The sequence below is a fragment of the Ctenopharyngodon idella genome, chromosome 2 (genome assembly GCF_019924925.1).
Source record: "Ctenopharyngodon idella isolate HZGC_01 chromosome 2, HZGC01, whole genome shotgun sequence".
Taxonomy (NCBI): Eukaryota; Metazoa; Chordata; class Actinopteri; order Cypriniformes; family Xenocyprididae; genus Ctenopharyngodon; species Ctenopharyngodon idella.
Window position 1 is genome coordinate 32025464 of NC_067221.1, and position 24981 is coordinate 32050444.

At 38.4% G+C, this 24981-nt stretch overlaps 1 protein-coding gene across 8 annotated transcripts in view; it reads right to left on the reverse strand.

Annotated features, from left to right (window-relative positions):
* Positions 1 to 24431, reverse strand: part of LOC127506226 (zinc finger protein 521) — a 97432-nt gene extending 73001 nt beyond the window's left edge. For 2 of the 8 annotated variants that reach the window (XM_051882515.1, XM_051882497.1), the window contains exons 1-3: positions 23780 to 24275; positions 15151 to 15207; positions 4747 to 4905 (exon numbers count right to left, since the gene is read on the reverse strand). In XM_051882515.1, the coding sequence (XP_051738475.1) occupies positions 4747 to 4905; positions 15151 to 15207; positions 23780 to 23819 (256 nt within the window). In that variant the 5' untranslated portion in view covers positions 23820 to 24275. The other 6 variants (XM_051882539.1, XM_051882530.1, XM_051882506.1 and 3 more) reach the window with 6 other exon arrangements.
* Positions 24432 to 24981: the final 550 nt, after the last annotated feature.

Consider the following 24981-nt stretch of genomic DNA (forward strand, 5'->3'; position numbering starts at 1 on the left):
ACTTAACTGGACAAGTGTGCCTTGTAACAGTTTACACAAAGAAGTATCTGTTAAATGCCTATGATGGTGACCTTGAGGAGCTGTATCACTGAGCGTTTATGTGGAGACGGACAGCTGTTGCATTTCCAGCCTCCCTGAGGACAGCAGCGGCTGAACCGACAGGATGCTGAAACCAGCCACAGAAACTCAATCCTCAGTCGGGCCGGAGCCAGAACCCACCGATGCTGAGAGCTTTAAGAGGTAAACATTCCTTTCCCATCCCCCTCTGGGGAGCTTTCCTACTATTCTACCCCGGCAGAAAGACACTCTCCCCAGAGATGCAGTGCTTCAGCGCCGCACAAGCATTTGCAGCACCCCTGCGGCGGGAAAACGGCCAGCCAGGTTGGGGGGTTAGTATGAGGAATGTTGGGGGGGATGCAGACATTCTTCCTTTACCGTTCCTGTGGAAGACAGCAGGTCCTGTGGGAGACATTCCTATAGCTGTCTCTCTCCCTCCATCTCTCTGCTTCTGCAGTTCTGCATTAGCACAATCGATAGTCCAATCACATCAGGGACACGGGTGGATCCATCAGCCCATTCCCATAACGCAATGCAGTGGTCATGTCTTAAGTGCACAGAGAGGTGTTAAAGCTGCTCTGGACCAGGCCGAGACGACGGCAGCCATTGATCGAGGTGACACGTGACATCTCTTACTGCCTCTCTCTTTGTGCCTTTTTCTCGCATGAAAATCGGTTTTATGTTGGAAAATCTTTTTGCACACCCTTAGTCAGTGTTCCCTGCACCATATCAAATATATACTATCCAAAATATAAGGAATACAACAAATATTTTATTGTGTTGTTTTGCCCACAAAAACCATCAGGGTCTGTAATACCTGGAGAAAGCTATTTGTAAGCATTTGCAATCATCTCAACTGGATCAAGCCTTCCCAGAAATACACAACCTACTTGCTTCCATCTGTGCTCATGGGCGATCAGTTCTGGGCAGACAAGGTTTTGAGCCAATCACCTGAGCCACTAATGTCATGTGTCTAATAACTCTGCAGCCACAGCAAAATTACATCATGACAATGCAGACTGGCTGATGGTAGAACTAGAACGTGCACAGTCTCAGGACCTTCACTAGTCCTCAATGGAGAAAGATACTTTTGGCCCATGAATGGTGTAGTCACTGCATGTACTGTACTAGCTGGGCTAACTACACCATGTTAACCATCCAAACCATGACCTCTTGATAAAGTTCTTGCTGGGAAAAAATAACATGTTAATTTCTGCTATTAAAGGGGACCTATAATGCCCCTTTTACAAGATGTAATATAAGTATCTGGTGTCCCCAGAATGTGTCTGTGAAGTTTCAGCTCAAAATACCCCACAGATCATTTATTATAGCTTGTCAAATTTGCCCCTATTTGGGTGTGAGCAAAAACACACAGTTTTTGTGTTTGTCCCTTTAAATGCAAATGAGCTGCTGCTCCCGGCCCACTTTCCAAAAGAGGGCGGAGCTTTAACAGCTCACACTTCAGTTGCTCAACAACAACAAAGCTGGAGACTGCAACTGGACGTTTCTGAATGGTTAGTGGATAAATTTATGTTGTTGCTGTGGAGTTGATTCAGCTCATTGACTAGCATGGGCCGTCATGTTAATCTTTTGTGCAAATCCAGCATTGAATTGATCCTCATTTTTGAAGCAGTCCAACGTAAAATGACGGCATGGCAACAACATTCTATTACAACAACTCTTCCTCTTCTCTAAAGCAGCCCAACATGGCCTCACCGCCTTTGTTGCTTGTTCTTGGGGGCAGGGTTTATGTAAATTTTAGGGTTAGTGATGTCACTAACCCAGTTACTGATGTCACTAACCCAGGAAGAACTTCATTTGTTGTAGTCCTTAAACAGCAAAGTCTTTAAAAAAAAATCTCTCTTTGCATTGAACTTTGAGCATTGTAACTTTGCAGATGTTGTTTATGCTCTAACAGCAACATTACACACTAACTAAAGTTAAAAAAGTGAAATCATAAATCAACCACCTCTTTAATGTTTGTTGTTTAACACATTAAAAGTAATTAAAACAATTACGCCATGTGAGTCCTGAGTCCCATATGTAAGACGTTTGCACATTGAAAGCACCATCTGGTTAAAGCACACCTACATAAAATTAAACTTACTTTAATTTAAGTTCATTTAGGTGTTAATTTAAGTTTATAATGATATTTTACATTTTCTGCAATTGTTAATAAACTGATAAATAATTTAATTGCTAAATAAAAAAAAATAAAAAAAACAGTTTAGGTCTGTATTTTTAATAATATTGTAATAATAAGTATCAGTATTGGTATCAGTGATACTGGCCATTCATAATACAAACATTTAATATATCAAATATTTAAAATACTGTCTTTATGTTGTTTCCACACTAATGTGGTAAAATATATATGATTATGAAATTTTAATGTAAGCATTTAATCACAATTATCTGTGTAATTAATTCATTATTATTTAATCAACTGACAGCCCTTAAACAAAATACAGTGAGACAAGTATAGTCCATTTCATGAACAAATGATTTAATAAACCTACCCTTACAATAACTGTTCTGTTAATAGTCCTCTGACTAACTGACTGTCCGTGGGCAGGGATACAAAAATGCAGAAGTATAATCTGTAGTTTGCACAAAAGCCCTGGAGCTGTCAAAAATCTCCAAGGCTTTCATAAAAACTACAAAAAAAAGTCAAATAAATGTGGATTTCTTGGTCAAGGTAAAACAGAGAATGAGTAAACCTTGTTCATTTTTTACATATACTATTGTAACCATACAAAGTGGGTTGAAAATTGGCAAAGTTACACTTTAAAGGGGACCAAAAATCAAAAATGAATGTGTGTCCACAGTGGGTGTAAACAACAGCCTATAATGGTAAAAATCCACCCACTCTTTTTTTTTATAATCCCCATAAATCATAAACAGTCTCTCCAAATGAACGGTTCCAGATTTCCCCCTACTTTTAAGTAAGAGCAGGGGGAAGCCTCGCCCAAGACTGATGACGGAATCTGCCCTATTAGCTTAGCTCCACCCCTGAGTGAGCTGTACACAGTCTGTCATTTTTATCTCTTCACCAGAGCATTTAACAGCAGCATTCAAGTAAGAAATGTATTCTTATTAAAACTACTAAAGTTATTTAATCAAGAGCAGTGAGTGATTTTCTGGTTTTCTTTTGCTGTTTGATTCATATTAACAGCATATACAGCAGCAGGTATTGTATATAACGCTGCTGTCATTTCTTTCCCTGATGTTTACGTTCACAGACATAACCAACTGTGTTTGTGAACTTTGTGTGTTTTTGACATAAACTTGTGTGTATTTGACAGTTTAAATGCAATAAGAGAAATTAGTTTATTACTCACGCACCTCCTGACAGCCAGCTTTCTGTGCAGGTACTTTGGATGTGTGTGCACAGAAAACCATATATCAGAAGTTTAAACTGTTATGGATTTAAAATGCATGCAAATACTTTCATGATGACAAAGAACTGCAATGTCATGTGACCGTGGCTGCGATACAGATGTTTTGTTAGTTTTTGGCAGAGTATCCGAGACACAATTTGTACAGGCTCCACCCACTTCTGGAAAGTGGGGTGGGGAGCAGCAGCTCATTTGCATTTAAAGATACATGCACAAAAACAACATGCTTTTCCTTCCGCTCAAAAATGGGCATTTACAACATGGTATAATAAATGATCTATGGGGTATTTTGAGCTGAATTTAATCTGTGAAAATGTAATAAAAGTAGTGAATGCAAGCTCCTCATTACGACACGGCTGTAATAGACACATTTGAAGCAGCAACTTATTTAATCATTCACACTGATCTACTTCTAAACCGGTTTTCACCTGCACACTTCTCTGCTCTTCTTCAGATATGTAACATTCCCAAATGACTATTATATTCTTCTTTTTGGATTCCACAGGGAACTCATTTAAACCATCATCTCAAGTACTGTACAATTAAGATGTATTTGTCAGCGAAATGGGGGTTTTTAATGAGAGGCTGCTCTGATGGCAGAAGTCTGCAGAGAAGTCGCTGATCAAATACAGCCAAATCAATTATGTACAAGTACTGACATACAGAAACCTAATCTCCAACCTAGGCACCAAACCTAAAATGTTTATGTAAAAGTTACACTTAAGCAACAAACTGCAATAAAGCAGTGAATGAAAGTAATAATGAAGCAACATCCGCTGCATCTGAACATGGTATGAGCCAGATCTGAGCGTCATCTACAACATAGTGTTAAATTGATTGTGGTCATGTACACTTTCATGTTTCTTTTTTGAGTGTATCTGCAACTAATTCCTACACATTGGCTGAATGCAGAAATGTCAAGGTATTTCTTAATAAATCAGTATTCAAATTATAAAATAGAATGATATTTTGTATGTTTAGCTACATACAATACTATCAGCTATTAGCTAGCGAAAGTCAATGTTCCAAAGAAATTCTGACCATTTTAAAGCAAATTCTGCTTATTTTTAGAGGTGATCAGCGTGTGGTTCACAGTGCAGTATACTTAGAGTGCACATTCTGAAGGAGCCTGTGCAATTAATTTTTACATTTGTGCAGAAACATTTTTGAAAACATCTGAAACATTTTTGTCTGTTATCACTTTCATCGAGCATTTCCAAAGAGCCTAAAGTGATGGTGTGTGTCTATTGTAAAGATGTATATGTATGTTTATAGCGTGGTCCCTATTTACCTGTGAGGTGACACTGATGAGTCTTGTGTGGAATGAGAGTGCTCAGGGGCTCAAACACCTGCTCTTCCTCCTCTTCTTCCTCCTCTTCAGGACAGATCTGGCTCCTCAGATGGCCATTTCCTTCTTCCTTTGACTCAATCTCAGCAACAGCGTCTGGATCTGAGAGATCAAGCACACCAGAGATGGTCATCAATGGTGACCCCTAGCTTAAGATCTGCTCTCACATTATCCCAGAAGACAAGCAGGCATTATCGGAGATAACAGAGATCTTTTTGCTCAAGCAGTAATTGTATTGATTACTTGCATTTCTTTTTATTAGCAAGTATGAGCAGGGTGGGAAATTAACACTTGCCGCCAGGCAATTGAAGGTAATTTTATCCACCAGCCACTGTGATGGACAAATTGTCATGGATTGGCCTTTGACAACAACAATGCATTCTTGTTGAAGTAATGCACTTAATGTAGGAAGAGGTGTTCACAAAGCTGGTGTTTGATTGGCTGGCATTAGATTTATGCTCTAAGAGCATGGTTGGAAATAAACTCTGTAGGATGTGGACCTCTAGAAATGTAACTGAATAGACCATTACGTAAGACATAATATACTATCAGCCGCAACATAATATACTATCAGCCGCAAAATAAACAAGAAGAGGTGATCAGGACGCTGATGCGAATATTGCTTTATTACCAAGTAATAAAGTGCTTGCACACACAAGGAATTTACCTTGGTATTGAATATTCCAATACACATATATTATATATATAAAAAGTATAAAGACAGATAGGTTTAATCAGATTAAACATATTTACAGATTAAGAACATATTTACAGTACGGTGGGAATATTTACAGTAACAGTGAGAATATTGCACTTGCAGGTATATGCATTGGAAGGCATTTAACCGTTCATAAGGTAAATATAGCCTGTGGGAAGAAGCTGTTCTTCTGCCTAGTGATCTGAGGCACCATCCAGACTGCAACAGTTTAAAGAGGTTGTGGTCGGGGTGAGTGGGGTCTGTGATGATTTTACCTGCCCTTTTCCTCACTCTGGAAGATTATAGGTCCTGGAGAGTGGGCGGGGGGTACCAATAATCCTTTCAGCAGTCCGGACTGTCCGTTGTAGCCTCCTGATGTCTGATTTCGTGGCTGAACAGAACCAGACAGTTATAGATGAACACAGGACAAACTCAATGACGGCTGAGTAGTATTGTGTCAGCAGATCCTGCGGCAGGTTGAACTTCCTCAGCTGGCAAAGTAAGTACAACCTTACCTCTGGGCCTTTTTCACAACAGAATCTATGTGAGTGTCTCACTTCAGGTCCTGAGAGATGGGGGTACCTGAATGACTCCACTGCTGCAACAGCGCTGTACATGATGGTAAGTGGGGGGAGTGCTGGGGTGTTCCTCCTGAAGTCCACTATCATCTCCACTGTTTTAAGCATGTTCAGCTCCAGGTTGTAATGACTGCACCAGACAGCAAGCTGCTCAGCCTCTTGTTTGTATGCAGACTCATCACCATCCTGGATGAGGCCAATGACTGTGGTGTTGTCTGCAAACTTCAGAAGCTTGGCAGAGGGATCTTTTGCAGTGCAGTCATCTGTGTATAGGGAGAAGAGCAGTGGGGAGAGGACGCAACCTTGAGGAGCACCAGTGTTGATAGTGAGAGTCCTGGATGTGAGTTTTCCCAGTCTAACTAACTGCTGCCTATTTGTCAGAAAGCTATTGATGCACTGACAGATTGGGGTGGGCATGGAGAACTAAGTTAGTTTGGACAATAGAAGATCATGCCTGATGGCATTGAAAGCTGAACTAAAGAACACAAATAAGATCTATGCTTAAGTCCCAGGTCTGTCGTGATGTTGCGGGATATAATGCAGTCCCATGTTGACTGCATCCTCCACCTACCTGTTTGCTCTGTAGGCAAACTGAAGGGGATCCAGCAAGGGTCCAGTGATGTCCTTTAGGGAGGCAAACACCAGTCTTCCAAATGACTTTATGATCACAGATGTGAGAGGTCTATAGTCATTAAGTCCAGTGATTTTGAATCTGAATCAGATTTTGAATCTGGGACTGGAATGATAGTGGAGCATTTGAAGCAGCAGGGAACTTCACACTATTCCAGTGATCTGTTGAAGATCTGTGTGAAGATAGGGACCAGTTGGTCATCGCATATATTGAAACAGGCAGGTGAAACACCGTCTTGGAATGAAGTTTTCCTAGTCTTCTGTTTTTTAACTCACGTCCTCCACACACACCCTAAATGCAGGTTGGATGGCAGGAGCGGGAGGGAGGGGGGGTTACAGGAGGAGAAGGTGAGTCCATTAAGTGTAGATCAGAGTGGGTGTGGGGCGTGAGACTGGGCTTTTCAAATCCGCAGTTAAAATGCATTCAGATTGTCATCCATTTGTTGATTCTCCACAGATCAAGTGGGTGGTGTCTTGTACTTGATGATTGAATTGATGACGAATCCAGATTGATGACGAATCATTGGCTAAAAACGTCTCGGGTTATGACTGTAACCCTTGTTCCCTGAGAAAGGAGGCGAGACACTGCGCCGCATGACGACACTTTGGGGAACGCCTTTAGCGTGACTGTGTCTGAAGCACGTGTGCAACTAGTCCAATCTTGATTGGTGCTGCGTCACCTTGTGACGCGTGATGGTGTAACACGGAACCTACAAAGGGAAGCTGGCAACACAGTAACGTCAGCTTTTGACAGCCTGAAGCAAGCAGCTCACAGGCATGCAGGAAGGGCATACAGTGTGCCTCGAGACCAGAAATTGCCTCCGAAATCCACCTGCTGATTGTTAGTTTGGTAGCCAGGCAGCCCTCTTGGGGGGCCTGAAGCATACCAACAACGGGTCAGTCTTTCTCACCAAGCAGATGTAGCTTCTCTTGGTCCGCTAACACAGGAAGAGGATGAAGGCCTGTATGAATATAAGCCAAGGCCAAAGCTCCGAAGAGACAGGGGCAGGGACAACTCTTCTAAAGTCATGGCTAGATCCCCATGCCAGGAATCTAACCTGAGCTGCAGGCCTCATCCTCATAATGCCACGAAGTATTCAAATTACCAGGTAATGCTACCCCAGAGGTCCACCACTTAGTGGTGCATGGAAGACGATTGTAGTTGAGTCCCACACTACCCCCAGAAATGTAGTTCTCTGCTGGGGAGATAGTGAGCTTTTCTTGGCATAGAGCAACCCCAAGCACCTTATATGGCGAAGAACGACATCTCAATGCCGAACTGCCCTCTCTTCTGACTGGGCCAAAATGAGCCAGTCGTCTATGTAATTGAGAATACAAATGTCCTGGAGTCTCACAGAGCCAGTGCTGCATCCATACATTTCATAAAGGTGCAGGGAGATAATGCTAGGCCGAACGGAAGAATCCGAAATTGGAATGCTTCGCCCCCAAAAGAGAACGTCAAGAACTTCCTGTATTGAGGATGTATGGAAGTATGCAACCTTTAGATCTATCGTGAATAACCAAACCTCAGACCTGATTTGACTCGTGATTAACGGGATAGTCTTGAACCTGAATCTCCTTAGAGGATGGTTCAATTGCCAGAGATCTAAAATAGGATGCAACCCCCATCGTTCCTTGGAAGTACCGTCTGTAGAACCCAAACTCCCTCTCGGGAGGAGGAATACATTCTAAAGCCTCCTTCACCAAGAGGGACTGAACTTCTAGTTCCAACACCCCACCCTGCTTGTGGTTGACAATAGTCATGCCACCCCCTATACGCAGGATTCCGTGCTTCTAAGTAATCTATTTGGGGGATCAGTCTCTCGAGACTAACCTCGGGTGCTTTGCATGTACTGAGTTTGGTGCCCTGAAGTGGCTGCCCAGTAGGAGAAAAGGAACAAAATTTTCTACAGGCCTCGTCTGAGGAGTGAACTCAACAGGGCCGCAATGACTTCAGGCAGACACTGCAATTCGCGTTCACTGGAAACCGATGTGTCCCGAAGTGCACAAGGCATCAGGAAGGAGCATTGATTTCTTTTTGGAAGGCCTTGGGCGAGAGTGTTTCTTTGACCCCCCAGGCTGTCTGAGGGGGGCTCGAGCGGCAACCACTCATTTGCTGCTGCCTAAACTTGGAGCTCGGGGTTGACGGGCCCCTGGCAGCAGCCCCTTGGAACCGAGCATGGAGAGGGATTAACCTGTTAAATGCAGAGGTCCCTTAATAGGTTGGCCTTTCTTTTTTTTTTTTCTTTTTTTTAGTTTGCAGACATGCACCAACCTGACCTGCCGCCATATATGCTCTGCCCACCACATAGGTGTAGTTCGGCAGGGTTTGGTGGGCAATGTTGGGGCTGCAGAGGGGAACTGTGGAACTGTGTCCCACAGCAAACAGAATACATATGACATGATAAGTAATGGTTAAACAATTACAGAAATACGATTAATTTGAAGATTTTAAATGGTTTTCAAATTATGTAATACTTAAATAAACCGTCCCCAGAAGTCAAATGATTAATTCCATTCATAAAATATTCACAGATATGTAAACATTTCTGCATTTGAAAAATTATTCATATGTAAATTATTTACATTTCAGATGGTGTCATACAATATTGTACATTTTAGTGTGTAAGTAATGCAAGTAAATGTACATGTGTTAGAACCACATTTTATGTAAAATATATACAAATACTCATGTGATCACGTTGCATCATCAGACTAAAGATGTTGTAAAAGTTCATAATACATGACAAGTCAAGCATAAGCAAATCGAATGAATGAACTCAATGAAAGATGACCTGCACCTAGCTGTTATTTTAAGATTGAACTTTAACAATCCTTGTGCAAGAGAATTCTCTAGAGATGCAGTCATTGATGTGCACTGCAGTGAGACAGATCAATAACAGAGCATTTGAGGATTTGAACGCTCGCCTAGAATACACAAGCCACCACACAAAGCAGGGCAGGCCACTATAGAAAGTGAACATTACTAAACTTGTTAAGACAAAGTATTTAGACAATCTCCTTGGTTCTCCTTTTATAGCGTGTAATTCACACTCTGAAACCTGCATTGTTTTTCAAGCAATTAACAAACTCTACAGTATATAAATGATAAAATATTGAAAATATAAAATGCAAATATATATTCCAGAGACGTAGCCTATGTGTGAACAGACAGACCTTGAAAAGTGCATGCTGCTTTATCAATACAGCAAATGCCATGAGTAAGTGATTTCTCTTTTTCCTCCTTTCTCTACTTCCTCCAGCAGCACAAGTTCATTCTGTATATCGATCTTTGCTCTCTAATCTGTCCTACAGTAGCTCTCTAACACACACACACACACACACACACACAGTCTAATGCACTCCTCGACTCATATTCTCGTCCAAAGAATAGCAAGGGCAGAGCAGTAAAAAAAATACATTTTTATAATAGAAAGATAGACAGACAGCGAGAGAGATACATGTGGTTGTAATGAGACGGCTGAAGACAATGATCCCAGCAATACAACATAAGAACAGCAGCATTACTTTAGAGACAATTCATTCATATACTGTTGCTTACTGCACATTATCACCAAACTCCATGTACGCTTCTGCATTTTGCCTCAGTCAGCTCAATGACATCTGGTGCAGCACCAGAGGTCTTTTTCTCCCAATGCTAGGATGACTAGGAGGAAATTACTTTTCACACAATTTTATTTTTATATAAGTTTCCATAGATGACGTAAACAACATCCATTGCTCTATGAGACTGACATGTATAAAATAAAGTATGTTACCTGATGGAGAAGAATCAGGTCATAAATATGATATTGCACTGCAACTGAACATAAATGAATACTTTTTGAAAGGGATACTTTTTTATGAGAAGAATGGCAAACTTTACTTCTCTATCCATAATTTATCTGTTTCGATCACTTACAAAGACACATAATACTGTGTAGAGCCAGTTAATGATGCCGCTGTCTCCCTCCTTAAAGTGATTTGCTTCTGTTGTTTTCTTTACTTTGCTTACATTTGCTTACTTTGCTGACATCGCTTTGGTTGTAAATGTGAGGGAAGACATGGCATTACAGAAAGTTCCACACAAGAAGACAGCAATAATAATGTGTATACACATACACTATTTTTAAAGCCAGCACGAAGTGGAAGTTGCGATAGTCTTTTTTCCCATATTTCAATGTATATGTGAAATGTAGGGTAGGGCTTGATTTTGTGCAAAGGGAATTAATTGAATGGTTTAATGGTTGTGGTTTGCTATTGGTGGATCTCGTGTGAGTGACAGGTTGCCCCGCCCTCACGCCAGTAAACACATCATTAGAGAAGAGATGTCGCTGCAAGAGGGAGGCTAAGTTATTTTGATTTAACATTACGAGGAACATGAATTTAAAATATATATATAATGATGTGCACAGATAAATCTTTTACAATAAAAAAACAAAACAAGATTTGTACATTTGGATTTCATAGTGACTTTAAACTTGTACTTGCACACTACCCATGTATTGTCAAATTGTACTAACATACATACTGTGTATTGAACAACACATTGAAAGTATGTCATGCATGGAAAACTGTGATTTTATTTTATTCTGAAACTGCATATTGTTTAAACCAAAAATATAATTTATCAACAATTCTAACAGCTTAAGCCCAAAGTTGTTTATTTCCGTAAATTTCTCCTTTTTGTTAACACTTACAGTTCTGCTCATAAGTTTATGTCCCTTGCAGAATATACAAGATGTTAATAATTTTAACATAAAAACAGGGATCATAATGGCAACATAATGTATTAAGAGCTTGGGGGTGTAAACTTTTAAGCATTTATTCATTTGTGTAAATTCAGTTTTCTTTCAGATGAGAGTGAATATCTAAAAGAATCAACTCTCAAACATGAAATATCACAGTCTGACCATTTTTTGGCCTGAAATATCAGATGCTTCCATTGTACTGTATTTATGTCTTCACACCAGCGCCACTGGTGTGCTAACGGCTGACAGGCTCCAGGTAGCATCATCCATATGAGCTTTAAAATAAACACACATGAGAGCTGACCTTTACATGAGACAAATGAAGCAGCAGATCCGCTGGACTCACTCATGACCTGATTACTGCTCACCGGAGCTGAACGCCACATACATGACAGGAGGCATTCATCTACTAAACCACCACAACTCACATCCACTCCTACACATCCATATGCCAGCACAAAGAGCTCTGCTGCACCACCATGTGCAAATCAGATTCTTATATACATTATCCATCTGGGTTGGCTTTCATAGCACATAGAAAAATAAGTGCAGGGACACATTAAGCCATAATGTGTCCACATAATGGATATTTGAAAAGTGATGATGATCTCTGGGAGACATTTTTTTAAAGAGCTGGAATCTTATATCTAAAGTTTATGAGCTAGTTAAATTCATTACATTAAAATTCATTAATTGTTAAATGCTGATACATTTAACAACTACTGCTGGTAGCTTCAGTCTCATATTCATCGCCATTTTTCAACTGAAAAGGTCAATGTTAGCTGAAAATACACACGGATATGCGCTTCAAAAAATATTCAAAGTATATATATTCAGTTATGTTGTTAATAATAATCAAACAGAACTAATAAGAAGAGAAAAAAATACTCACTGTTCTTGTCTGGATAACTAGTAGCTTTAATCTATCTAATTTAATTAGATAGATTTCTAATAGACGCTTCTCTGTCTATTGCTTGTAATGTGTTTCTTTTTTCTTCATTTTCTTACGGTTTACTTGTCTTTTTTGAAGCAAAGTGTATTTAATTTAATTAATATATATATATATATACACACACACACACACACACAGGTGCTGGTCATATAATTAGAATATCATCAAAAAGTTGATTTATTTCACTAATTCCATTCAAAAAGTGAAACTTGTATATTATATTCATTCATTACACACAGAATGATATATTTCAAATGTTTATTTCTTTTAATTTTGATGATTATAACTGACAACTAAGGAAAATCCCAAATACAGTATCTCAGAAAATTAGAATATTACTTAAGACCAATACAAAGAAAAGATTTTTAGAAATCTTGGCCAACTGAAAAGTATGAACATGAAAAGTATAAGCATGTACAGCACTCAATACTTAGTTATGGCTCCTTTTGCCTGAATTACTGCAGCAATGCGGCGTGGCATGGAGTCGATCAGTCTGTGGCACTGCTCAGGTGTTATAAGAGCCCAGGTTGCTCTGATAGTGGCCTTCAGCTCTTTTGCATTGTTGGGTCTGGCATATCGCATCTTCCTCTTCACAATACCCCATAGATTTTCTATGGGGTTAAGGTCAGGCGAGTTTGCTGGCCAATTAAGAACAGGGATACCATGGTCCTTAAACCAGGTACTGGTAGCTTTGGCACTGTGTGCAGGTGCCAAGTCCTGTTGGAAAATGAAATCTGCATCTCCATAAAGTTGGTCAGCAGCAGGAAGCATGAAGTGCTCTAAAACTTCCTGGTATATGGCTGCGTTGACCTTGGACCTCAGAAAACACAGTGGACCAACACCAGCAGATGACATGGCACCCCAAACCATCACTGACTGTGGAAACTTTACACTGGACTTCAAGCAACGTGGATTGTGTGCCTCTCCTCTCTTCCTCCAGACTCTGGGACCCTGATTTCCAAAGGAAATGCAAAATTTACTTTCATCAGAGAACATAACTTTGGACCACTCAGCAGCAGTCCAGTCCTTTTTGTCTTTAGCCCAGGCGAGACGCTTCTGACGCTGTCTGTTGTTCAAGAGTGGCTTGACACAAGGAATGAAACCCATGTCTTGCATACGTCTGTGCGTAGTGGTTCTTGAAGCACTGACTCCAGCTGCAGTCCACTCTTTGTGAATCTCCCCCACATTTTTGAATGGGTTTTGTTTCACAATCCTCTCCAGGGTGCGGTTATCCCTATTGCTTGTACACTTTTTTCTACCACATCTTTTCTTTCCCTTCGCCTCTCTATTTAGGTGCTTGGACACAGAGCTCTGTGAACAGCCAGCTTCTTTTGCAATGACATTTTGTGTCTTGCCCTCTTTGTGCAAGGTGTCAATGGTCGTCTTTTGGACAACTGTCAAGTCAGCAGTCTTCCCCATGATTGTGTAGCCTACAGAACTAGACTGAGAGACCATTTAAAGGCCTTTGCAGGTGTTTTGAGTTAATTAGCTGATTAGAGTGTGGCACCAGGTGTCTTCAATATTGAACCTTTTCACAATATTCTAATTTTCTGAGATACTGAATTTGAGATTTTCCTTAGTTGTCAGTTATAATCATCAAAATTAAAAGAAATAAACATTTGAAATATTTCAGTCTGTGTGTAATGAATGAATATAATATACAAGTTTCACTTTTTGAATGGAATTAGTGAAATAAATCAACTTTTTGATGATATTCTAATTATATGACCAGCACCTGTATATATATTTCAAGGCTTTTCATAATTATTGATTTGCATCAATATTTAACTTTTTTTTTTACTTTTTTACATTTTTTAATATGACAGCATTGTGGGAGAAATATTATAAAATGATATGCAATATTGGCCATATAAAATGTCATGTTTCTTGACTTATTATTAGCATTTTTATTATTATTATTATTATTATTATTATTATTAGCATTTAAAAATTCTTACAGGTTTTTTATTATTATTACTTTATTTACTTTTTTTTTTTTTTTTTTTGACCACCAATTGACCATTTGCAAAGACCCGCCTCCTCTGGTTACTGTTGCTATGTCCGACAAGCCGTGCCACTCTCACGCCACGCGTTCTCACACAGTGAAAAATACATAGTGTAGTAAAGAGGACATTGACCACGTATCCGGTTACTTATGACATGAAACAAAGTCTTAAATTTCTAACTTTGTCATTTTTAAAGAAATTTAAACAATAAATACCATTTTGTGGCTCTTTAATGTGTCGTGACAGATCGCTGTAGCGCTGTAGCGCTCGTGAACCGATCACATCTCTTCTTACTAATTTATATCATCAAATAAACATGAATAAACCACATTTCAACTGCAGAAAGATGTCAGTTCAAATCATTTTCCAAGTTTAAGTCCACCAACGTTAATCTAATAACTCCCCTGATTGCTTTGTCGGACAGAATGGCATATTCGGCGTTATGATTGGTTAGATCGGCTGTCAATCAAACTCCGGCAAAGGGTCAATTGGGGAATTGACTATTTAGCCTCAGTGGAACCTTGTAGTTTATTTGTATTGCTTTGAAGTGTCTTGTATGGAAGTTCTCTGACAGTTTAACATGCCGCTTGCCTTTACATCAGCTGATTTAGATGTTTTAAACTGCTGCTTTTCTATTTTATGTCAAACCTTTATCTGTATGTAGATCACTCACCACACTGATTTTACAAATACACAGATTTATCAATGCTGAAAGAACAGAATAAAACATTACCGTTCAAAATAGCAGACTGCCTGTGGCTCTGTTGCTCTTCTGTCACATTGTCTTCTACTGTCACAAAGAAAGAGAATTTGACTATTAGCTGATGTCCTTTAAAGCCCATAGCAGAAAGCAGAAAAATCCATTTTTGTTGACTATTAATATCAATGGGGACGCAACCCCCTCTGGTGCTTCCCCAATGTCTATAATGGTTACCGTATTTTGGTTTATATGATTTCTAAAAACAAATTCTTACATTTTCCTATACAAATGGCACCTTTTCAGAGAACACTGTAGCCTACACATGACCTACGCACACAGACCTAAAACAACTTCTTTAAATGCCAATAAAGTGCTTTTTACCGGTACCAATGTCTTCCATCGACAGAGTTTGTGCTTCAAAATGTGTCTGCCACTTCATTACAGCCTCATTCTCTACCTATTAAACAGGAAATGTTCCTCCTGTATGCCAGGTGTACAGAACTAAATGGATTTTATTAGCAGGAGGAGAACAAAGACTCCCACCTGCTTCATGAGAAATGAAGCTTTCTGGGAGGAGACTTCATCTCTACCCCTGCGGTCTCCATTATACCTCCACTATCTGCACTTTCATTTCCTGGCACAGAGGAAAGGGACGCCTGACGAGACCTCCCCGCTGGTCGCTGGCACTGACTGACAGTGCAGAACGCTGCTTTGAAAAGCACCTTTAAATAGAAGTCCTCCATTTGACACAATAGAAAGCAAAAGGAAGGCTTTCTGGTCAAGCACAAAGATGCATCAAACATCAGCCAAATGATCCAAAACAAAGTTTATCTAAATGCAAAAACATCATTACTTGCCATTCGGTCTTCCTGTAGAGTATACAGAAGAGTCTGGCAATATATTTCAGACTGAAAGACTATTAAGCATGTTCCTTAATTTAGCTTTAAGGAAAGCAGTGTCATGCATTTTGAGAAACAACGGTGTTTTGGTTGTGTTTCAGCTCTGTGTGACTGTACGGATGAATATGGTTCTTTCCCATAACTAAAAGAGAGGAAGGTTATTCTATTCCTTATAAAACATTCACTACTCGGCTTAAGAGATATAACCAGTTTAGATGGAAAGGATCTCAAGCTGACTAGCTGAAGACAATAGTGTAGCTATACCCATTAATAGACACGGTACTTCCTTGAAACTAAATTCCAGCACAGTGCTACAACAACCATAAAGAAACAACACTTCACAATAGATAATGCTTTATAATGACTTCTGTTAGAGAGCTACATATACTCACCTGTTGAGTAATAAAAACCATAATTTCTGCGTTGCTTTTACAACATTTCAAATGCCTCAGTTCTTGCCATCTCTGAAAAGCCAAGCTAATGTTGATTCTTGTTTTATTACAAGCTCTGTCCGTTCTCTTTGGCTCCGTTCACACTGTCAGTCCAAATCCGATTATTTGTGTATCCGACTGGAATCTGATCTAAAATTATTGACTGTCCACATGGTGTATCGCAACTGTTCAGATCTGATTTGTGTGTCTATGCCGCTCCTTCGTTTTCCAGAATATCTGCATTGGTTTCTATGACAATAGTATTGCGTTGGTAGGTATACATCAAAAACAACAACAGCAACCACAACATGGAGGGGTTTGCAATAGAGATGTTGTCTTATTTACAACAAGACAACATGTTGCCACCTTGCTGGACTACTGCATTTTATGAGGCAGTAGCAGAAACATAGGAAGCAGGTATGCGTGGCTTTATTCCGTGCTACTATCTCCGCCGGTTTCAAAACATGTCTCCGTTATATTGTAATTTTCTGCTCGCCTGGCACTTTGCAACAACACAACCTTGTTTCTGCAGTGACTTTTAGCATGTTTGCTATAACAACGTCTGATGTTTACATTTTATGTGGCATGAGAAAGTCACATAAACCATGCAAAATCCGATCAGAGCAGTCAGACTGGAACAGATTTCCAGAAATGCGATTTGAATTGGATTTCAAACATGAATGTAGCTCGAAACGGATTTGTAAAAATCACATTTCATGTGATTTTTTTTCCATTCACACTTGCTAAATCTGATCAGATTTCAATCAGATATGCACAAAAATCGGATTTAGTCAGTCTGAATGTAGCCTTTATGCCAGCAGACTCTCCTCTGTTCGACCTTTGTTTAAAACGGGTGATTCCCTGGAGGTTCAAGATTTAGCTGCTCCATGTTAACCTTTCTTGCTCAATGTGACAACTAACCTATGCCACTCCCACAACAGACAAGCGTCAAAGCAGCCAGAGCAATTTTTCTCTATTGACAGATATGATGAGATGCACACGTGCGAGTGATGTATGTATGCAATTTCCTGCAAAAACATCCCGATAGGTCTAAAATATAAACACTTATAATACTCTTACCATAGTAGAATCAGGATAAGACAAAAACACATTTTGGAAGAAGGATTCATGATGTATTGACTCATTATTTAATTATTTTTTGATTATTTGTATTTTGTTGATTTTGAACAAAAGCGTCTCCTCCTCTACATGGTCTGTCTTTGAGCCTATCTCTTTGGACTTCCTTAATGAGACTGTTGCAACTTTAAAACCTACTAGTTGCTCTCTGGATGTGATTCCCACACATTTTCTTAAGCAAGTTTTTCAAGCCATCGGTCCTAATTTGTTGTTTATCATCAACAAATGTCTTCACACTGGGACCATACCCAACTGTCTCAAACATGCTTTGGTTTTGCCTCATCTTAAAAAAACAAATCTGGATCCTACGCTGTTGGGTAACTTCCGCCAATCTCAAATTTACCTTTTTTTTTTTCAGAAACTTTAGAAAAAGTAGTTTTAAGCAAACTTCTGTGTTTTTTGAATGATAACAATATTCATGAGAAATTTCAGTCTGGTTATAAAGCCCATCACAGCACCGAATCGGCACTCTTAAGAGTCGTGAATGATGTAATGCTCACCACTGACATTGGGCAATCTATGGCTCTGGTCTTGCTAGATCTTAGCTTTTGACCTGGTCAACCATAACATTCTCATTTCACGCCTAGAAGTATGTATGGGCTTTCGGGGTACGGTGTTACAATGGTTCCGCTCATACTTAACTAATAGGAGTTATTCTGTCTGCATCGGGCAACAGTCCTTGTCTAAAATGCAATTGGGCTCTGGTGTTCCTCAGGGCTCTATTCTTGGCACGGTACTGTTTAATCTTTATATGCTCCCTTTGGGTTATATTCTATCTAAATATGGGGTATCTTTTCATCTGTATGCTGATGACACACAAATTTACCTGCCTTTAAAGCGTGATGATAAGCTTGCCTTAGCGCCGATATTGGACTGTTTGGACAAACTAAAACTCTGTCTCGCTAGTAATTTCTTGAGTCTTAATGAGAGCAAGACCGAAATAATCTTGATTGGTTCAAATGATCCCAGTACTCATGACTTTGATCTTCATACGTTGTTACCATACAGTACTACCTGTGTTCGGAACCTAGGGTTTTGCTTGATAACAGCCTTTAATATGATAAGCAGACAAGTGCTGTAGTTAAGTCCTGTTTTTACCATCTTCGTCTTTTAGCCAAGGTTAAGCCCTGTTTGTCTACTAAGAACTTTGAGACTGCATGCTTTTGTAACATCACGATTAGATTATTGTAATTCTTTATATATTTGTGCTCCTCAGACATGTAACATCCTCACACGCTTGCAATTAGTTCAAAATGCCACAGCACGGCTCCTTAAAGGGAACACATTACACCGGTTTTGATCTCGCTCCATTGGTTACCGGTTAAATACAGAATTGATTTTAAAGTTTTGTTATTTGTTTTTAAGTCTTTACAGAACCAGGCCCCTCAGTATTTATCTGAACTACTACATCCGCCCTCACAGTCAAGATCACTCAGATCAGGGGACTCTGATCTACTATCTGTTCCTAGAACTAGACTTAAAAATAGGGGTGATCGTGCTTTTCCAGTCATCGACCCTATTATGGAATAGCCTACCAGCTTACATCAGATCTGCCCAAACTCTGTCAATCTTCAAATCCACTTTGAAAACTTATCTTTTCTCAATTGCTTTATTGAGAAGCTTTATTTTATTGTTTGTTTACTTTGGCTCTTGTAAAGCACTTTGGTCAACGGCAGTTGTTTTTAAATGTGCTATATAAATAAAATTTGTATTGTATTGTTGTATTGTATTAAAATGTTCATTTGACCTAAACGTGAACACTATTTTATCCATGTAAGAAAGTGATGAATTACTCCTTTCTGCCTAGACTGTGACAAAACCTTCTAGACCTGACAGCAAAAACTGTATTATAAAATGACAAGAAAAATCCAGCAATTTATCATTACTTCTATAGGTGTAATGAAGCATTAATTTTCTCAAATAATCAATCAATCATTTAACTGCATCTATCTTGACTTTTAAACCATGAATCATTCATGTCAGTCAATAATCTATTTCAAATATTAAGAATACAATGCACTGTGATTCTATAAAGTTACACACTATTCAAAAATACATAAATATTCAATTACATAAATGCAAGCAAACTAGATTATATGTGTGAATTAGCAGAGACATGGCAGAAACATTCTTTAAAGGGTCACTGTGCATTTCTGCACTTTTTTTAAGTCAATTTTGGGATATTGCATGAAAATGTTGGGTAAAGTAATTGTTCATTTGTACTAGAATAAAAAAAATGTAACAAAAAAAAAAAAAAAACATGATTTCTATTTACTTGGCTACTGTCAGTTTTTGGGATTGACAACTGCATTTACTTGCAGGTCTGAGTCTCGAAATGCCTGTTCAAACAGCAACTTACAGTAGCGTCTCGAATACTGTCTGTATGAACTGCAACAGGAATCAAGCTCATATTTTCTTACCAGAAGCCATATACCATAGACCATTAAAGTTAAGCAGAAAGTCATTACTCTTAAGACACAATAAGGACAGTGACAACCCTGTTTAATGACTTTTTGTGCTTCCTAATGATAATGATAATCATTATATTTTAATGTAACATCAAAAGTTAATGAGCTCCTCATCACGGACCACTAACAGTAAAACCGCATCTAAACATTCTCTATGTTTGTCAACTGGAATGCCTACAACAGCATTGATTGTTGTATAATTCAATGGCAAATGGTAAAGAAACTTACACACCACACAATATTGAAGAATGTAAGTTAGGCAATGCCAATAAATAAATCAGAAAGATGCATCTTTGTGTTCTGATCACATCTGCACACCTTTTTATGCACAACAGACAAAGAAAAATCTAAAAATCTAAATCTATAACCTGAATGTGCATAAAAAAAAAACAATACAAAGATTCTATATTGCTAGGACATAACAAAACTTATCATGCATAGTTTTAATATAATTTATACCAAGGTCTGTCTGAATACTCAATTCTGATTGGCTTAAAGATCAAATCATGTAATGCACAGGTAGTTCCAGTCAGTTTAATCACAGTTCTATGTTAATGCGCTGCTTTCACTGAATTGCACACACACTCAAACTTATAATTAAAATTTATAAGGGAAACATGACACTGTACAGCAGCTGAATAATATAAAGGCACTCTCATTTATGGCAATCAGAGAGGAATATAGCACAGCAGTTTGTAGGGGTAGTGTAGGGGGATAGAATGTACAGTTTGTATAAAAACCATTACACCTATGGAATGTCCTCACTAAGATAGCAAAACAAACCTGTGTGTGTGTGTGTGTGTGTGTGTGTGTGTGTGTGTGTGTGTGTGTGTGTGTGTGTAATGCAGATAGGCAGCTCTGAGTAAATGTCAGCATGAAAGAAGAAAGTGTTTGCATACGAGCAGATGATGTATGTCTTTGGCCTGTGGACATTTATTCCCTTAAGCAATAGCGCTGTCATCCTTGTTCAGCATATTATATATTAAAATGGCCTTGTGTAAAAAAAAAAAAAAAAAAAAAAAATTATATATGAAAGTATATATGAAATCTCTTACTCAAGACCGAACACACGACTCATACTGTATGTATTTAATCTATGTTCTGTCACCAAGTCAGGGTTTTACACACTGGAACACCAACACATTTACTCAGTGCCCACCTCAGTGACCTCCATCACCTCTAGTGGTGTGGTCTGACACTTTTATAGGCCTACATATTTTCCTTCATTACACACACTTCACTCATCCAGTTGCAGAGCTTTTTCAGTATGAACAGAGCAAGTAAGAAGTCTGGGCAAGTGTTTCTTTACAGCTCAAATAGCAGAGCATGGCACTACAGCAACTCCAACATACAGGGTGAAATTACCAAGGTATGTATGTATTGCTAGAATATAGACCTTGAATAAAAGTGCCAAATATATGTGTGTGTGTGTGTGTGTCTGTGTGTGTATATATATATATATATATATATTTTTTTTTTTTAATAATATTATTATTAAATGAATAATAGGATCCTATGCACTTGTTGTATACATACATGTTTTACACTGTAATTATTAAAAAAAAAAAAAAAAAAAAAAAAATCCTGCATGCAATTACAAATGTAATTAATTTCTGTAATTACATCTATAATTATGTTGACCTTGACCTTAACCCACCCTTAAACCTACCCATACCACCAAACTTGTGCCTAACCTTACCCATATCCACCTCAATAGCAGCATAAGTATTTTGCAATACAACATCAGCACAGTAAGTACACTGCACCTAACAAGTGTTATTTTATTTGCTGTATGTACTAGTTAAAGACACCTAATATAAAATGTAACTGATTTTTTTTTTTTATCCAGTTCATCTGATTCATGTTTATTACCTAATTAATCTGTCAATTACAAAAAAAAAAAAAAAAAAATTAAAAAGGAAAAAAGAAAGACTTAAAATCAATCCAATATATAAGGTCCCACATTATAATAGGTGTCTTTAACTAGTTACATAATAATATAGTGTTTGATACAATGAACTTATTGTGTTCATATTGTTTTGCCAACTATGTTGCTGTTATTGAGGTGATACGGGTAAGATTAGGACAGGATTCAAGGTATGTTTAAGGGTGTGTTAAGGAGTAGCAATAGGGTTGACTCTAACAATAGTCAGTTACAGATGTAGATGCATTTACAGGCAATTAAAAAAAAAAAAAAAAACATGTAAACAAAGTCTCTGTATAAAATTATTTTAACTGTTGGTAGGTTAAAATGGGAGAAGAATCCCCCTTAAGAACAATGTGCATTTACATTTTAAAATGATCATTTAAATTACATTTAACAAATTAAATTGCATTCAAAATTGTGTGTTGACAATTTAGTTGACAAACTAAATAAACAATGACAGACAAAGCAGAATCCAAATAAAAGAGATTCATCTAAAAGGTATTTTTTTTTTATATGACTTAAATACAGGTATATGAATATTTGCTATACATGTTTAATTGCCCATATTTTAAGAAGATATGTCATAATAGCAACACTGTGAATTCAAACTGATTGATTTCACTTAATGAGCCTATAGATTTTAATTAATAGTGAAGATGAAATGTGATCTAACTTATGTAATTTTTAAATAATAACCCCATGAATTACAATAAGTTTACAATTAAATATAATAACACTAGTAACAACAAGCCAGGGGTCTGCTGTGCCAATTCTGCCAAATGAAAAAAAAAAAAAAAAAAATACTCCACAAATTTAAAAACATGAATGTGTCCACAAATCCCTCATTAACAAATAGACACTAAACTTTGATATTCAACTTGATGGATCACTATTTTCCACAGATCTATCTTATCTTGCCCTGGGTGGCATCTTACCTTATTGTACCCTACATAGTAAAGACACTTAATATAAAGTGGGTTCAAGCATAACGTGTACCAGCAACTTTGACTCCTTTGTGAAATAATGTAGGCAGCATTACTTTATAGTGCTCATTAAAAATGTCAAAATTATTTAATAAAACAGAATACCTGTCTGATAAAGAGAGAAATATATGACAGTAACTTATTTAAAAAAAAAAAAAAAAGTCTGCTTCACCCCAGTGTGTGTGAGTTTGTTTGCAAGCAGAAGTTATTAAATCCATTGCGACATATAAAGAATAGCATTGCCAAAGATTCAGGCTTAGTTATAATCAATATCATAAACAGATCTTGGATGTAAGGTTGGAACACATCACAACAACATGAGGATAGTACTAGTGAAATGTTGTTATGGTCAAACGATATGTCGTAATGTTTATCCTGGTAAGCACCCACTTTCATGGTAGAGCTCAGCCACTCCAGTCACGTGATGTGTCACTCCAAACTTGCATGCCAATTTAACATCCAGATCGTATATCATCACTTATCCACATTTCGTCCTGAACTATGCAATGAAAGTCACTGGCATAAAACACAGGACAGAATGGCATGGATTTCTACTTTCCGTTGCTGATTCATTCTGCCCTTTGTATAATCACATACATTAAGTAGTTCTTAAAGCAAATCTTTGGGTTTTACAGCTGTTTATGAATCTTGCGCATTCAAACGAACCCCTATTTGCGCACTTTAATAGCGATCACGCCGCTGCCTGTGGAAAAAACGGTGTTGTATAACACATGCATATACCGTGGGAAGGTGTTTGACATCCTACAAAATTCTGTTTTCGTTTCTCGAAACCCCGTTATACAGGAGGATCACTTACCTTTCAGAGCTCTTGGTTTGGCTTGTTTGCGACGCGACATCCTACAGAAACCCGCTGAAGATCACACATCTATAGGATATCTATCTCCTCTATATGTGATCATAAAGCTCATTCACTCTAACACGAGATTACATTGTACATTCGAGGTAAAAATCACAGTGGTGTTGGTCAATTCCTGTTGGTCTAGATGTAGCCTATTTGTTTAGAGCAACTGAAGTGTTAAAATGTCATATCCATCTACTAATATCGCGCTGTAAATTCATATACATGTTTGATTTTATCTGTTATAAGTGCGCGCGACAGACCTCAAACGCGTTGTAAATGATCGAAAAAAAATTCTAATAAAGCGAAAAACGATTAAAAAATAATTATTTCCTTACAATGCCACGAACTAAAGACTAATTGAGACTGTCAAATTTCTCATTTCATCTGAGAATCAGGACTGAGTCAGTTTAAAAAAAGAGTCAGAGAGGAACATGCGAGCTCCCTCCTCATCACCAACCTGCGAGGTCTCGCTCTGCGCTGTCGCTCCGGTAGTCCACATAATAATGGAAAATGGAAGCGAGGCCCCCAAAGCCATGAGGACGGCTCCAGAGGGGGCCCCATCCCCGCGGGGACGCGCCCTGTGCGTAATCACGGAGGAAATCATTGTCAGCCTGCTGCTCTCAAACACTGACAGAGAGGCATGATTAAAATCCGCGGGAAGTCGGCAAGATCTGGCGTCTGGATCATGGAGTCGCCGGATCCGGAGCCCTGGACTTCTGTCGCGTCTTATGAAGGCGGATTGGTCCCCCTTCTGGTAGACAAGACTCAACGTGTATAGACGTGGCTCGGTGAGAAATGTACAGATATAGCTATTCGAATACATAACCATTTTACATATTTCAGTTGCATATTACTTTTCAAAAAGACATTAAAGTAACCTCCATTGGGTTACTGAACTGTTTTATGCAAATGTTTAAGGATTTTTTCACACTGAGCACAATTTTTTTATTGGGAATTTGCATCGTGCCAAGACGTTAAACGATGTTATGCCCACGGCTTATACATACAATAAACATCTGATGCATACTGCACAAAAAACCTGAAAACACTTTCTCTATTTAGTAAGATCTAATCTGATTGGCTGGTTTTACACAAATTCCTCGAGATGGCACACACACACACAAAAATTCCGTCAGTTCAGTCCGTCTGGAAACAAA